This window comes from Entelurus aequoreus, linkage group LG07, assembly GCF_033978785.1.
Source record: "Entelurus aequoreus isolate RoL-2023_Sb linkage group LG07, RoL_Eaeq_v1.1, whole genome shotgun sequence".
In the NCBI taxonomy this organism is placed as follows: Eukaryota; Metazoa; Chordata; class Actinopteri; order Syngnathiformes; family Syngnathidae; genus Entelurus; species Entelurus aequoreus.
Genome location: NC_084737.1, coordinates 18,380,430 through 18,398,694, shown reverse-complemented (window position 1 = coordinate 18,398,694; position 18,265 = coordinate 18,380,430). Strand labels below are relative to the sequence as shown.

The 18,265-nt window shown below is 33.0% G+C and overlaps 1 protein-coding gene across 7 annotated transcripts in view; it reads left to right on the top strand.

The window, feature by feature from the left end:
• Positions 1-18,265, top strand: part of magi3a (membrane associated guanylate kinase, WW and PDZ domain containing 3a) — a 275,522-nt gene that overhangs the window by 170,401 nt on the left and 86,856 nt on the right. For all 7 annotated transcript variants that reach the window (XM_062052764.1, XM_062052763.1, XM_062052762.1 and 4 more), the window contains exon 4: positions 8,039-8,245. In XM_062052764.1, coding sequence (XP_061908748.1) covers positions 8,039-8,245 — 207 coding nt within the window. The remainder of the gene's footprint in view (positions 1-8,038; positions 8,246-18,265) is intronic.

Below are 18,265 nucleotides of genomic sequence, written 5' to 3'. Positions count from 1 at the left end.
TCATAAATCTACACAAAGATGCAGTAGTTTCATGATAAATGTATAAAAACATTCAGTATTTTTCATAATAAATGTATACAAACATGTAGTATTTTTATAATAAAAATATACAAACATGCAGTATTTCCATAATAAATATATACAAACATGCAGTATTTTCATAATAAATATATTAAAGTGCTAGCTTTTGGAGCTGTTTTAGCAACCGTTTACCCTAGAGTCATATAACTTGGTTTGTGACACTTGTTAACTGTTAGCATGCCAACTTTAGGTTAACATTAAAGTGCTAACTTTTTTAGATATCTTTACATTTTGTTCTCTAATTACACAGCCATACACCTTACAGTCATATAACTTTGTATGTGACACATGCTAACCGTTAGCGTTTTTATGACACTTGTTAACTGTTAGCGTGCTAACTTTAGCATGCTAGCATACTAACATTAAAGTGCTAGCTTTTTGAGCTCCTTTTGCAACCGTTTAACCTGGAGTCATATAACTTGGTATGTGACAGCTGTTAACTGTTAGTGTGCTAACGTTAGCATGCTAGCAAGCTAACGTAAGCTTGCAAATGTTTTCATCTAATTTGACACTTTTTTCTCTATTTCCGCAGCCATACACCAAACAGCCGTGTTCCTTGAAATGTGACACATGCTAACTGTTATCATTCTAACGTTTGAACACATGCTAATTTTTTAGCATTTTAATGTAAGCATGGTAACATTTTAGGCTCGCTGTGTAGCTCAATTTGTACAATTACACCTAAAACTCTCGGATTCAGACACTCGGCAACATCTTAAAAGCAAGGCGGATTTTTGCGACCCCCGGCACAGATAGCAGGCCCATCAACATTTCTGCAGGAATTGTCTAGTTATTATTATTATTGGATGGAATATTTTCATAGTTAGAGCATAAAAACATTTTACAACCTTCTAAATAATTCCATTTTTATGCCAATGAGGTGAGTGACCCACTGACTGAACACAACCCACTTGTTGGGTTCCTGGAACAACGTGTTCGGATGCGGATATACATGTATTGTACTGATGTGAACCAGGTCATAAGCAATTCGTGCTGCATGAATTATTTATGAGAGAGGCGGAGCTGACATGGATTAGAATCATTCTGTATTAAAAAAACAAAAAAGACAGCAGGTGTTTGTCTTCAAACAAAAACCAAGTCAAACATTGCAACTCTGGCACCTTGTGCAGCAAATATTGTGAAAAATCTATGCTCAATTCCAATAAATACATTTTTAAATAATAGGGGTGTACTCCTGTTTCTCAAGACCTCACCGGAATAACTTATTTCTACCTATTATTTTTTCATGTCATTTGTGCACACCTGGCGAGAAGGAGGAGTCTCACAAAGGTGGATTTGATCAAGTCCTTATAGTTAACCATAGTCGTCCAGGAAACAAGTCCCGGTTCTTTGTTTATCAATCAATCAATGTTTATTTATATAGCCCTAAATCACAAGTGTCTCAAAGGGCTGTACAAGCCACAACGACATCCTCGGTACAGAGCCCACATACGGGCAAGGAAAACTCACCCCAGTGGGACGTCAATGTGAATGACTATGAGAAACCTTGGAGAGGACCGCATATGTGGGTAACCCCCCCTTTAGGGGAGACCGAAAGCAATGGATGTTGAGTGGATCTGACATAATATTGTGAAAGTCCAACACATCAGCGAAAGTCCAGTCCATAGTGTGGCCAGCAGGAACCATCCCGAGCGGAGACGGGTTTATAGCAGCAGGCGTTTTCTTGGGCTTCCAAAACGCCGCCGTAGCGATGTTTGCTGATGAGGCTTGATGTGTTGAAGCGCGATGTTATTTTTCCACCCGGCGCAATGTGTGCAGAACATTTGGCGCAAATGCCACGCGAAAAGTCTTCGTCTTTGTTTACGATGAGCTCAGGGGGACGTCTACGACCTTGTACGTGGTAGGAGAAAAGGAGCGCTTGATAGTATAGTGAAGTGAAGTGAATTATATTTATATAGCGCTTTTCTCTAGTGACTCAAAGCGCTTTACATAGTGAAACCCAATATCTTAGTTACATTTAAACCAGTGTGGGGCACTGGGAGCAGGTGGGTAAAGTGTCATGCCCAAGGACACAACGGCAGTGACTAGGATGGCGGAAGCAGGGATCGAACCTGGAACCCTCAAGTTGCTGGCACGGCCGCTCTGCCAGACGAGCTATACCGCCCCAATACACACTCGTGTATTGGGGCGCTATAGCTATAGGTACAATCACCCTAACCCGCCTAAAGCACTGTACAGTTAATCTCACATCATTGGAGCATTTTTTGTAATAAATATATACAAAAATGCAGTATTTTCATAATACATCAATACAAACATTAAGTAGTTTCATAATAAATATATACAAACATGCAGTATTTTCATAATACATCTATACAAACATGCAGTAGTTTCATAATAAATCTATACAAACATGCAGTGTTTTTATAATGAATCCATACAAATATGCGGTATTTTCATAATAAATCTATACAAACATGCAGTAGTTTCCATAATATTTTCATAATAAATCCATACAAACATGCAGTAGTTTCATAATGTTTTCATAATAAATCTATACAAACATGCAGTAGTTTCATAATAAATATATACAAATGTGCAGTATGTTCATAATAAATATATACAATCATGCAGCATTGTCATAATAAATCCAAACAAACATGTAGTATTTTCATAATAAATCTATACAAACATGCAGTAGTTTCATAATAAATATATACAAACATGCAGTATTTTCATAATAAATCAATACAAACATGCAGTAGTTTCAAAATACATCTATACAAACATGCAGTATTTTCATAATATTTTCATAATAAATCTATACAAACATGCAGTAGTTCCATAATACATTTATACAAACATGCAGTAGTTTCATAATATTTTCATATTAAATATATACAAAAATGCGGTAGTTTCATAATGCATCCATACAAACATGCAGTATTTTCATAATAAATCTAAACAAAAATGCAGTATTTTTAATAATAAATGTATACAAGCATGCAGTTATTTTCATAATAAATCCATACAAACATGCAGCATTTTCATAATAAATCTATACAAACATTCAGTATTTTCATAATAAATATATACAAACATGCATTATTTACATAATAAATATTCACAAACATGCAGTATTTTCATAATAAATCTAAACAAAAATGCAGTACTTTCATAATAAATATATACAAACATGCATTAGTTTTATGAATAATATATACAAATATGCAGTATTTTCATAACAAATCTGTACAAACATGCAGTATTTTCATAACAAATCTATTCAAACATGCAGTATTTTCATAATAAATATATACAAACATACAGTAGTTTCATAATGAATATATAAAAACATGCAGTAGTTTCATAATAAATATTTACAAACATGCAGTAGTTTCCTAAAAAATCTACAAACATGCAGTAGTTTCATGATAAATATGTAAAAACATGCAGTAGTTTCATAATAAATGTATATAAACATGCAGTATTTTCATAACAAATCTATACAAACATGCAGTATTTTCATAATAAATCTATACAAACATGCAGTATTTTCATAATAAATCTATACAAACATGCAAAATTTTCATAATAAATCTATACAAACATGCAGTATTTTCATAATACATCTATACAAACACGCAGTATTTTAATAATAAATCTATACAAACATGCAGTATTTTCATAATACATATATACAAACATGCAGTATTTTCATAATAAATCTATACAACATGCAGTATTTTCATAATACATATATACAAACATGCAGTATTTTCATAATAAATCCATACAAACATGCAGTATTTTCATAATAAATCTAAACAAAAATGCAGTACTTTCATAATAAATATATACAAACATGCATTAGTTTTATGAATAATATATACAAATATGCAGTATTTTCATAACAAATCTGTACAAACATGCAGTATTTTCATAACAAATCTATTCAAACATGCAGTATTTTCATAATAAATATATACAAACATACAGTAGTTTCATAATGAATATATAAAAACATGCAGTAGTTTCATAATAAATATTTACAAACATGCAGTAGTTTCCTAAAAAATCTACAAACATGCAGTAGTTTCATGATAAATATGTAAAAACATGCAGTAGTTTCATAATAAATGTATATAAACATGCAGTATTTTCATAACAAATCTATACAAACATGCAGTATTTTCATAATAAATCTATACAAACATGCAGTATTTTCATAATAAATCTATACAAACATGCAAAATTTTCATAATAAATCTATACAAACATGCAGTATTTTCATAATACATCTATACAAACACGCAGTATTTTAATAATAAATCTATACAAACATGCAGTATTTTCATAATACATATATACAAACATGCAGTATTTTCATAATAAATCTATACAACATGCAGTATTTTCATAATACATATATACAAACATGCAGTATTTTCATAATAAATCCATACAAACATGCAGTATTTTCATAATACATCTATACAAACATGCATTATTTTAATAATACATCTAATAATAATACTAATAATACCTGGGATTTATATAGCGCTTTTCTAAGTACCCAAAGTCGCTTTACATGTTAAAAACCCATCATTCATTCACACCATCTATACAAACATGCAGTATTTCCAAGCTTTAAAACCCTGTTGTTACGTTTACATGACGACACTGGGCTCCTTTAGGACATCTTAATGTTTCCTCCTCCTAGCTGGTCAGTGGCCTCTTAAAGGAGAGGAGCTCTCGTCGTTCCCTGCACGCGCTCAGTGCAGCCAACTCGTGCCGCCTCAGGCGCCAACGTGACAGCGAAGACTGGAAGGGCAGATCGCATGCTTTAAGAACTTTTTAATAAACAACGTTCTTTGTGGACTTTTGTTCCTGACAATAGATCAGGCTGACATTTGCTTGGCTTGCAATTTGTAACGATGGCGTTTTCGAACAAATAATTAGAGGAGGAATTATGACGTCGTACCGATAAGTCCGGTAACAATAAAAAATAGCCGCAATTAAAAATGAATAAAAACGTTCCAATGAGGCTACTATGATGTTGGTGTGTTAGGGCGAGCAAATCAAGTGCACCTTGTAAACTCCTCTGAGTTCATTGTGAACAAACATGGCGTCAATATTGGGGAACTTCTCCTGGAGGGCATTTTGTTTGGAATTTGGATCGAATGGTCTGTGAGATGAGAAAAAAAACCCATCACGCTTCAACATATCAAACCTTATCAGCCTCCTGAAACACCTACGAAGTTAAAAAAAAAAAGGCCGGCTGCGGAAGAATGAGTCAAATCTAAATGTAAAACCTCAAAGATGTGAATAAGTTGTCAATATTGGTCTGGAAAAGCAGGAAGTTATCTTTTTCAGTGTTGGCTTGACAAAAGGAAAATGTGCAATAAAAAAGGTGATTCTATTTATTACAATTCTGAATAGATTCAGATTCTTCAAGAATATGTTTAAAATGTTGTTTTAATGTATTTTCTGTTTACTGCAGGTCATAGGTCAGCAGCCAAGAGAGATTTTGTAACCTATAAGGTTGATAAGTAAACAATAATAATGAAAAGTAAACAATAAGAGTGAGGAGTAAACAATAACAGTGAGAAGTTACAATAAGAGTGAGAAGTAAACAATAACAGTGAGAAGTAAATGCTAACAGTGAGAAGTAAACAATAACCATGAGAATAAGAGTGAGAAGTAAACAATACCAGTGAGAAGTAAACAATAAGAGTGGGGAAGTAAACAATAACAGTGAGAAGTAAACACAAGTGAGAAGTAAACAATAACAGTGAGAAGTAAACAATAACAGTGAGAAGTAAACAATAACAGTGAGAATAAGAGTGAGAAGTAAACAATAACAGTGAGAAGTAAACAATAAGAGTGAAAAGTAAATAACAGTGAGAAGTAAACATGAGTGAGAAGTAAACACTAACAGTAAAAAGTAAACGAGTGAGAAGTAAACAATACAAGTGAGAAGTAAACACGCGTGAGAAGTAAACAATAACAGTGAGAAAGAAGTAAACAATAACAGTGAGAAATAAACAATAACAGTGAGAAGAACTGTGAGAATAAGAGTGAGAAGTAGACAATAACAGTGAGAAGTAAACAATAACAGTGAGAAGTAAACACGAGTAAGAAGTATACAATAACAGTGAGAAGTCAACAATAACAGTGAGAATAAGAGTGAGAAGTAAACAACAGTGAAAATAAGAGTGAGAAGTAAACAATAACAGTGAGAAGTAAACAATAAGAGTGAGAAGTAAACAATAACAGTGAGAAGTAAACAATAACAGTGAGAAGTAAACACGAGTAAGAAGTATACAATAACAGTGAGAAGTCAACAATAACAGTGAGAATAAGAGTGAGAAGTAAACAACAGTGAAAATAAGAGTGAGAAGTAAACAATAATAGTGAGAAGTAAACAATAAGAGTGAGAAGTAAACAATAACAGTGAGAAGTAAACAATAACAGTAAAAAGTAAACAAGAGTGAGAAGTAAACAATAACAGTAAAAAGTAAACAAGAGTGAAAAGTAAACAATACGGGTGAGAAGTAAACAATAAGAGTGAGAAGTAAACAATAACAGTGAGAAGTAAACACTAGTGAGAAGTAAACAATAACAGTAAAAAGTCTACAAGAGTGGGAAGTAAACAATACCAGTAAAAAGTAAACAAGAGTGAAAAGTAAACAATAAGAGTGAGAAGTAAACAATAAGAGTGAGAAGTAAACAATAACAGTAAAAAGTAAACAATAAGAGTGAGAAGTAAACAATAAGAGTGAGAAGTAAACAATAACAGTGAGAAGTAAACAATAACAGTGAGAAGTAAACACGAGTGAGAAGTAAACAATGACAGTGAGAAGTAAACAATAACAGTGAGAATTAAGCAAGAGTGAGACGTAAACAATAACAGTGAGAATAAGAGTGAGAAGTAAACAATAACAGTGAGAAGTAAACAATAGGAGTGAGAAGTCAACAATAACAGTGAGAAGTAAACACGAGTAAGAAGTATACAATAACAGTGAGAAGTCAACAATAACAGTGAGAATAAGAGTGAGAAGTAAACAATAACAGTGAGAAGTAAACAATAAGAGTGGGGAAGTAAACAATAACAGTGAGAATAAGAGTGAGAACTAAACAATAACAGTGAGAAGTAAACAATAGGAGTGAGAATTTAACAATAACAGTGAGAAGTAAACACGAGTAAGAAGTATACAATAACAGTGAGAAGTCAACAATAACAGTGAGAAGTAAACACGAGTAAGAAGTATACAATAACAGTGAGAAGTCAACAATAACAGTGAGAATAAGAGTGAGAAGTAAACAATAACAGTGAGAAATAAACAATAACAGTGAGAAATAAACAATAAGAGTGAGAAGTGAACAATAACAGTGAGGAGTAAACAAGAGTGAGAAGTAAACAATAAGAGTGAGAAGTAAACAATAACAGTGAGAAGTAAACAATAACAGTGAGAAGTAAACAATAAGAGTGAGAAGTAAACAATACGAGTGAGAAGTAAATAATAAGAGTGAGAAGTAAACAATAAGAGTGAGAAGTAAACAATAAGAGTGAGAAGTAAACAATAAGAGTGAGAAGTAAACAATAAGAGTGAGAAGTAAACAATAACAGTGAGAAGTAAACAATAAGAGTGAGAAGTAAACAATAACAGTCTGCCAGACTTTCCCTCCAGACTTCTTCTGATAGTCTGAACTTGTCATGTGTCTCCTCGTCAGCTGACATTACTGCCACAGGTGGTGGGAAGTGTGTATTACAACTAGGGATGGGTACCCAATAAGGTGCTTCTTTTGGCAGCCATCCGAATCTCGCCGGTCGTACCGGGCATCGATTCCTGTGACTCCATGTTACGGTGCCTGGGTTGTACGTGACGTCACACTCGGCAATCACTCCAGCAGCACTGAGAGCGGACTCAGCCAAACCGACCCTAGGTAATGTCGGTACGTATATAAAATAGTTACATGCTCTCCCTTGCAGGAAACTACTACGGCACGCCCAAACCGCCTGCGGAGCCCAGTCCTGTGCAGCTGGACCTGGTGGACCAGGTCTTGTTTGACGAGGACTTCGACGCCGAAGTCCAACGCAAGCGCACCACGTCGGTCAGCAAGATGGACAGGAAGGACAGCGCCGCCCCCGAGGACGAGGACGAGGAGGACAGGCCGCCCACGGTCAACGGACAAGTTGGTGAGACACAACTTTGTCACGCAAAACTGTAGGACAAGGACGACACAGACTTGGACTCCCTGGGAGATACATAGTCCACCTCAGGGGTGTCCAAAGTTTTTCCACTGAGGGCCGCGCACTGAAAAATTTAAAACATGGCCGTTTTGAGATTTTTAATTTTCAATACCAATGCGATATATATTGGAGGGCTGCCCTCAATTTTGGAACACTAAAGGTCCCGGGGACCCAAAAGGGTCCCAGTCATTTAAGTGTTCAAATTGAGTCAAATATTAATATATATTTATTTACTTATTTATTTACTAGATCTTTTATTTTATCTTTTAAAGGGCATAAAACATAAGAACTATAAACATTATGTCAACAAATCATTTATAGATTTGTTGACATAATGTTTATAGTTCTTATGTTTTATGCCCTTTTTGTCAATACCCTTTTTTTTTTTAAATAGGAAAAACACAAAATATGAAATATTTTCCCCCAAAAAATGTTCAAAGTGGAATATTTGATGTGAAGTAATTGGAGCCTTAAAAAGGTCAATAATTCATAGCAACATTGATTTTGATTCATTGTTATTTTTTCAACAATGACAGTTTTAAAAAAAAGTCACACTAAAGGTCCCAGGGACCCAAAGGGGTCCCAATCCTTAAAACGTTCAAAATAAGTCAAATATTAATATTTATGTATTTACTTTCAACGCTCAGACTCTTATAGATCAACTTCATCTATTCGTGACATAACGTTTACATGCTCTTAGGTTTTATGCCCTTTTTGTCAATACCCATTTTTTTATATTGAAAAAAGACAAAATATGTAATATTTTACCCAAACAAAATGTTCAAAGTGGAATATTTGATGTGAAGTAATTGGAGCCTTGAAAAAGGTCAATAATTCATAGCAACATTGATTTTGATTCATTGTTATTTTTTCAACAATGACAGTTTAAAAAAAATGTCACACTAAGGGTCCCAGGGACCCAAAAGGGTCCCAATCCTTAAAACGTTCAAAATAAGTCAAATATTAATATTTATGTATTTACTTTCAACGCTCAGACATTTATAGATCAACTTAATCTATTCGTTGACATAACGTTTACATGCTCTTATGTTTTATGCCCTTTTTGTCAATACCCATTTTTTTATATTGAAAAAAGACAAAATATGTAATATTTTACCCAAACAAAATGTTTTCAAAGTGGAATATTTGATGTGAAGTAATTGGAGCCTTAAAAAGGTCAATAATTCATAGCAACATTGATTTTGATACACTGTTATTTTTTCAACAATGACAGTTTTAAAAAAAAAGTCACACTAAAGGTACCAGGGACCAAAGGGGTCCCAATCCTTAAAACGTTCAAAATAAGTCAAATATTAATATTTATGTATTTACTTTCAACGCTCAGACTCTTATAGATCAACTTCATCTATTCGTGACATAACGTTTACATGCTCTTATGTTTTATGCCCTTTTTGTCAATACCCATTTTTTTATATTGAAAAAAGACAAAATATGTAATATTTTACCCAAACAAAATGTTCAAAGTGGAATATTTGATGTGAAGTAATTGGAGCCTTAAAAAGGTCAATAATTCATAGCAACATTGATTTTGATACACTGTTATTTTTTCAACAATGACAGTTTTAAAAAAAAAGTCACACTAAAGGTACCAGGGACCAAAGGGGTCCCAATCCTTAAAACGTTCAAAATAAGTCAAATATTAATATTTATGTATTTACTTTCAACGCTCAGACTCTTATAGATCAACTTCATCTATTCGTGACATAACGTTTACATGCTCTTATGTTTTAAGCCCTTTTTGTCAATACCCATTTTTTTATATTGAAAAAAGACAAAATATGTAATATTTTACCTAAACAAAATGTTCAAAGTGGAATATTTGATGTGAAGTAATTGGAGCCTTGAAAAAGGTCAATAATTCATAGCAACATTGATTTTGATTCAATGTTATTTTTTCAACAATGACAGTTTAAAAAAAAAAGTCACACTAAAGGTACCAGGGACCCAAAGGGGTCCCAATCCTTAAAACGTTCAAAATAAGTCAAATATTAATATTTATGTATTTACTTTCAACGCTCAGACTCTTATAGATCAACTTCATCTATTCGTGACATAACGTTTACATGCTCTTATGTTTTATGCCCTTTTTGTCAATACCCATTTTTTTATATTGAAAAAAGACAAAATATGTAATATTTTACCCAAACAAAATGTTCAAAGTGGAATATTTGATGTGAAGTAATTGGAGCCTTGAAAAAGGTCAATAATTCATAGCAACATTGATTTTGATTCATTGTTATTTTTTCAACAATGACAGTTTAAAAAAAATGTCACACTAAAGGTCCCAGGGACCCAAAAGGGTCCCAATCCTTAAAACGTTCAAAATAAGTCAAATATTAATATTTATGTATTTACTTTCAACGCTCAGACTCTTATAGATCAACTTCATCTATTCGTGACATAACGTTTACATGCTCTTATGTTTTATGCCCTTTTTGTCAATACCCATTTTTTTATATTGAAAAAAGACAAAATATGTGATATTTTACCCAAACAAAATGTTCAAAGTGGAATATTTGATGTGAAGTAATTGGAGCCTTGAAAAGGTCAATAATTCATAGCAACATTGATTTTGATTCATTGTTATTTTTTCAACAATGACAGTTTAAAAAAAATGTCACACTAAAGGTCCCAGGGACCCAAAAGGGTCCCAATCCTTAAAACGTTCAAAATAAGTCAAATATTAATATTTATGTATTTACTTTCAACGCTCAGACATTTATAGATCAACTTCATCTATTCGTTGACATAACGTTTACATGCTCTTATGTTTTATGCCCTTTTTGTCAATACCCATTTTTTTATATTGAAAAAAGACAAAATATGTAATATTTTACCCAAACAAAATGTTCAAAGTGGAATATTTGATGTGAAGTAATTGGAGCCTTGAAAAAGGTCAATAATTCATAGCAACATTGATTTTGATTCATTGTTATTTTTTCAACAATGACAGTTTAAAAAAAATGTCACACTAAAGGTCCCAGGGACCCAAAAGGGTCCCAATCCTTAAAACGTTCAAAATAAGTCAAATATTAATATTTATGTATTTACTTTCAACGCTCAGACATTTATAGATCAACTTCATCTATTCGTTGACATAACGTTTACATGCTCTTATGTTTTATGCCCTTTTTGTCAATACCCATTTTTTTATATTGAAAAAAGACAAAATATGTAATATTTTACCCAAACAAAATGTTCAAAGTGGAATATTTGATGTGAAGTAATTGGAGCCTTAAAAAGGTCAATAATTCATAGCAACATTGATTTTGATTCATTGTTATTTTTTCAACAATGACAGTTTAAAAAAAATGTCACACTAAAGGTCCCAGGGACCCAAAAGGGTCCCAATCCTTAAAACGTTCAAAATAAGTCAAATATTAATATTTATGTATTTACTTTCAACGCTCAGACTCTTATAGATCAACTTCATCTATTCGTTGACATAACGTTTACATGCTCTTATGTTTTATGCCCTTTTTGTCAATACCCATTTTTTTATATTGAAAAAAGACAAAATATGTAATATTTTACCCAAACAAAATGTTCAAAGTGGAATATTTGATGTGAAGTAATTGGAGCCTTAAAAAGGTCAATAATTCATAGCAACATTGATTTTGATTCAATGTTATTTTTTCAACAATGACAGTTTAAAAAAAAAAGTCACACTAAAGGTACCAGGGACCCAAAGGGGTCCCAATCCTTAAAACGTTCAAAATAAGTCAAATATTAATATTTATGTATTTACTTTCAACGCTCAGACTCTTATAGATCAACTTCATCTATTCGTGACATAACGTTTACATGCTCTTATGTTTTATGCCCTTTTTGTCAATACCCATTTTTTTATATTGAAAAAAGACAAAATATGTAATATTTTACCCAAACAAAATGTTCAAAGTGGAATATTTGATGTGAAGTAATTGGAGCCTTGAAAAAGGTCAATAATTCATAGCAACATTGATTTTGATTCATTGTTATTTTTTCAACAATGACAGTTTAAAAAAAAAGTCACACTAAAGGTCCCAGGGACCCAAAAGGGTCCCAATCCTTAAAACGTTCAAAATAAGTCAAATATTAATATTTATGTATTTACTTTCAACGCTCAGACACAAAATATGCAATATTTTTCCCCCAAAAAATTTCAAAATGTAATATTTGATGTGAAGTAATTGGAGCCTTAAAAAGGTCAATAATTCATAGCAACATTAATTTTGATTCTTTATTATTTTTTCCAGTTTAAAATAAAGTCACACTAAAGGTCTTGGGGCCCAGTCATTAAAGTGTTCAAAATAGGTTATATTTCAAAATATATTTTAATTTTAATGCTTAAATATCTTTACATTAACTTCAGATTTATCCATGGATTATAATTGTTTATTATTTTGTATTTATGTTTTATGACCTCTGTGTGGAAACACTGTTTTTTTAATAGGAAAAGCACAAAATATGCAATATTTCCCCCAGAAATATGGAATATTTGATGTAAAGTAGTTGGAGCCTTAAATAGGTAAACAATTCAAAACCACATTAATTTTATTTCATTATTATTTTTTCAACAATGACAGTTTAAAAAAAAAGTCACACTAAAGGTCCTGGGGACCCAAAAGGGTCCCAGTCATTAAAGTGTTCAAAATAAGTCAAATATCAATATATATTATTTATTTACATTTATAGATCAACTTCAGATCTACTTGTTGACATAACGATTACATTGTTTTATGCCCTTTTTGTCAAAACCCTTTTTTTCAAATAGGCAAAACACTAAATATGCAATATTTTCCCCCAAAAAATGTTCAAAGTGTAGTATTTGATGTGAAGTAATTGGAGCTTTAAAGGCCTACTGAAATGTGATTTTCTTATTTAAACGGGGATAGCAGGTCCATTCTGTGTGTCATACGTGATCATTTTGCGATATTGCCATATTTTTTCCAAAAGGATTTAGTAGAGAACATTGACGATAAAGTTCGCAACTTTTGGTCGCTGATAAAAAAAAGCCTTGCCTGTACCGGAGGTAGCAGACGATATGCGCGTGACGTCACAGGTTGTGGAGCTCCTCACATCTGCACATTGTTTACAATCATGGCCACCAGCAGCGAGAGCGGTTCGGACCGAGAAAGCGACGATTTCCCCATTAATTTGAGCGAGGATGAAAGATTTGTGGATGAGGAAAGTGAGAGTGAAGGACTAGAGGGCAGTGGAAGCGATTCAGATAGGGAAGATGCTGTGAGAGGCGGGTGGGACCTGATATTCAGCTGCGAATGACTAAAACAGTAAATAAACACAAGACATATATATACTCTATTAGCCACAACACAACCAGGCTTATATTTAATATGCCACAAATTAATCCCGCATACCAAACACCTCCCCCCTCCCGTCCATATAACCCGCCAATACAAATCAAACACCCGCGCAACACACTCAATCCCACAGCCTAAAGTACCGGTCACCTCCGCAAAGTTCATACAGCACATATATTACCCCAAAGTTACGTACGTGACATGCACATAGCGGCACGCACGTACGGGCAAGCGATCAAATGTTTGGAAGCCGCAGCTGCGTACTGCGTTACATATACAAATTAAACAAAATGCTTATGGCAACATTCTGGTTGCATACTCACGGTACCGCGTCTGCGTATCCAACTCAAAGTCCTCCTGGTAAGAGTCTCTGATGTCCCAATTCTCCACAGGCCAATGGTAAAGCTTGACTGTCATCTTTCAGGAATGTAAACAATGAAACACCGGCTAAGTGTTTGTGTCGCTGCAGCCGGCCGCTAATACACCGCTTCCCACCTACAGCTTTCTTCTTTGCTGTCTCCATTGTTCATTGAACAAATTGCAAAAGATTCACCAACACAGATGTCCAGAATACTGTGGAATTTTGCGATGAAAACAGACGACTTAATAGCTGGCCACAATGCTGTCCCAAAATGTCCTCTACAATCCGTGACGTCACGCGCAGCCGTCATCATACCGAGACATTTTCAGCAGGATATTTCGCGGGAAATTTAAAATTGCACTTTAGTAATCTAACCCGGCCGTATTGGCATGTGTTGCAATGTTAAGATTTCATCATTGATATATAAACTATCAGACTGCGTGGTCGGTAGTAGTGGGTTTCAGTAGGCCTTTAAAAAGGTCAATAATTTATAGCAACATTGACTGTGATTCAATATTATTTTTTCAACAATGACAGTTAAAAAAAAAACTCACACTAAAGGTCCCGGGGACCCAAAAAGTTCCCAGTCAAAGTGTTCAAAATAGGTCAAATATTAATATATACTGTATGTATTTACTTTCAACACTCAGACATTTATAAATCAACTTCATCTATTTGTTGACATAACTTTTACATTGTTGTACGTCCTTTTTGTCAATACCCATTCTATTTATATATAATAAACACAAAATATGAAATATTTCCCCTAAAAAAATGTTCAAAGTGGAATATTTGATGTGAAGTAATTGGAGCCTTGAAAAAGGTCTGTGTGGAAACCCTGTTTTTTTAATAGGAAAAGCACAAAATATGCAATATTTCACCCAGAAATATGGAATATTTGATGTAAAGTAGTTGGAGCCTTAAATAGGTAAACAACTCAAAACCACATTAATTTTATTTCATTATTATTTTTTCAACAATGACAGTTTAAAAAAAAGTGGCACCAAAGCTCCCAGTCAAAGTGTTCATAATAAGTAAACAATATTATATATGTATTTACTTTCAACACTCAGACATTTATAGTTCAACTTCAGATCTATTCGTTGATATAACGTTTACATTGTTTTATGCCCTTTTTGTCCAAACTCTTTTCTTTTTTTTTTTTAATATAGAAAAAACACAAAATATGAAATATTTTCCCTAAAAAAATGTTCGAAGTGGAATATTTGATGTGAAGTAATTGGAGCCATGGAAAAGGTCAATAATTCATAGCAACGTTGATTTTGATTCATTATTATTTTTTCAACAATGACAGTTTAAAAAAAAAGTGGCACCAAACATCCTGGGGACCCAAAAAGGTCCCAGTCAAAGTGTTCAAAATAAGTAAACAAAAATATCTATCTTTTTACTTTCAACGCTCAGACATTTATAGATCAACTTCAGATCTATTTGTTGACATAACGTTTACATTGTTTTATGCCCTTTTGGTCAAAACTCTTCTTTTTTTTTTATAATAGGAAAAACACAAAATATGCAATAATTTCCCCCAATAATGTTTAAAGCGGGATATTTGATGTGAAGTAATTGGAGCCTAGAAAAAGGTCAATAATTCATAGCAACATTGATTTTGATTCATTATTATTTCTTCAACAATGACAGTTTAAAAAAAAGTCACACTAAAGGTCCCGGGGAACCCAATAGGGTCCCAGTCATTAAAGTCTTCAAAATAAGTCAAATATTAATATATATTTATTTACTTTCAACGCTCAGACATTTATAGATCAACTTCAGATTTATTTGTTGACATAACTTTTACATTGTTGTACGTCCTTTTTGTCAATACCCATTTTTTTATATATATATATATTTAAAAAAAAAAGCAATATTTTCCCTAAAAAAATGTTCAAAGGGGAATATTTGATGTGAAGTAATTGGAGCTTGAAAAAGGTCAATAATTCATAGCAACATTGATTTTGATTCATTATTATTTTTTGAACAATGAAAGTCACACTAAAGGTCCTGGGGACCCAATAGGGTCCCAGTCATTAAAGTCTTCAAAATAAGTCAAATATTAATATATATTTATTTACTTTCAACGCTCAGACATTTATAGATCAACTTCAGATCTATTTGTTGACATAACGTTTATATGTTCTTATGTTTTATGCCTTTTTGTCAATACCCATATTTTTTTTTAAATAGGAAAAACACAAAATAAGCAATATTTCTCCCAAAAAATGTTCAAAGTGGAATATTTGATGTGAAGTAATTGGAGCTTTAAAAAGGTCAATAATTCATAGCAACATTGACTTTGATTCAATATTATTTGTTCAACAATGACAGTTAAAAAAAAAAGTCACACTAAAGGTCCTGGGGACCCAAAAGGTTCCCAGTCATTAAATTGTTAAAAATAAGTCAAATATTAGTATGTATTTATTTACTTTCAATGCTCAGACATTTATAGATCAACTTCAGATCTATTTGTTGACATAACGATTACATTGCTGTACGTCCTTTTTGTCAAAACCCTTTTTTTTATATATATATATAAGAAAAACACAAAATATGCAATATTTTCCCCCAAAAAATGTTCAGAGTGGAATATTTGATGTAAATAATTGAAGCCTTAAAAAGGTCAATAATTCATAGCAACATTTAATTTTGATTCTTTGTTATTTGTTCAACAATGACAGTTAAAACAAAACAAATCCCACTAAAGGTCCCGGGGACCCAAAAGGGTCCCAGTCATTAAAGTGTTCAAAATAAGTCAAATATTAATATATATTTATTTACTTTCAACACTCAGACATTTATAGATCAACTTCAGATCTATTTGTTGAATAGCAACATTCATTTTGATTCTTTATTATTTTTTCAGTTTAACAAAAAGTCCCACTAAAGGTCTTGGGGACCCAAAAGGCACCACTCATTAAAGTGTTCAAAATAGGTTATATGTCAATATATATTTTACTTTTAATGCTTAAATATCTTTACATTAACTTCAGATCTATCCATCAATTCAAATGTTTTATGACTTTTGTATAAAAACCCTGTCTTTTAAATAAGAAAAACACTAAATATTCCATATTTCCCCCAGAAATATGGAATATTTGCTGTAAAGTACTTGGAGCTTTAAATAAGTAAACAATTCAAAACCACATTGATTTTATTTAATTATTTATTTCACAATGACAGTTTTAAAAAAAAATCACACTAAAGGTCTCTGGGATCCAAAAAGGTCCCACTGATAAAAGTATTAAAAACGTGTGTTATTAGAGTCAACATTACAACTTTCAGTCATTACATTTCACCTGTTTGCTCTTTTATTACACTTTTTTATGTTTTTTTGGTCAAATTATTTTTACAAAGTGACATCAAAAACTAGCTGCGGGCCACAAATCAATCAGTGCATGTTAGCTACACTCACATTTAATGCTAACACAGTGATGATGGTAACACAGCGATTATGCTAACATGCTTACACAGTAATAATACTAACACAGTGATAATGCTAACACAGCGATGATGCTAACATGCTTACACAGTAATAATACTAACACAGTGATGATGCTAACACAGCAATGATGCTAACATGCTTACACAGTAATAATACTAACACAGTGATGACGCTAACACAGTGGTGATGTTAACACGGTGATGATGCTATTATGCTAACACAGTAATGATGCTAACATGCTGATACAGCGATGTTGCTAACACGGCGATGATGTTAACATGCTAACATAGCGATTATTTTGACACAGCTATGATGCTAACACAGTGATGATGATAACACGGTGATGATGCTAACACAGTCATGATGCTAACACATTAGGAATGCTAACATGTTATTTGATGCTAACACGGTGAAAATAATACCTGTGATGACGCTAACACAGTGATGAAGCTCACATGGTGATGATGCCAACACTGTGATGATGCCAACACAGTGATGATGCTAACACGGCGATGATGCTAACACGGCGATGATGCTAACACGGCGATGATGCTAACACTGGGATGATGCTAACACTGGGATGATGCCAACACAATGATGATGCAAACACAGTTAAGATACTGACACGGCGATGACGCTAACACGTTAATAACGCTAAGACGGTGAGAATGCTAACACAATGATGACGCAAACACAATAATGACACTAACACGGTGATGAAGCTCAGATGGTGAAGATGCCAACACGGTGATGATGCCAACACAGTGATGATGCTAACACGGCGATGATGCCAACACGGCGATGATGCTAACACTGGGATTATG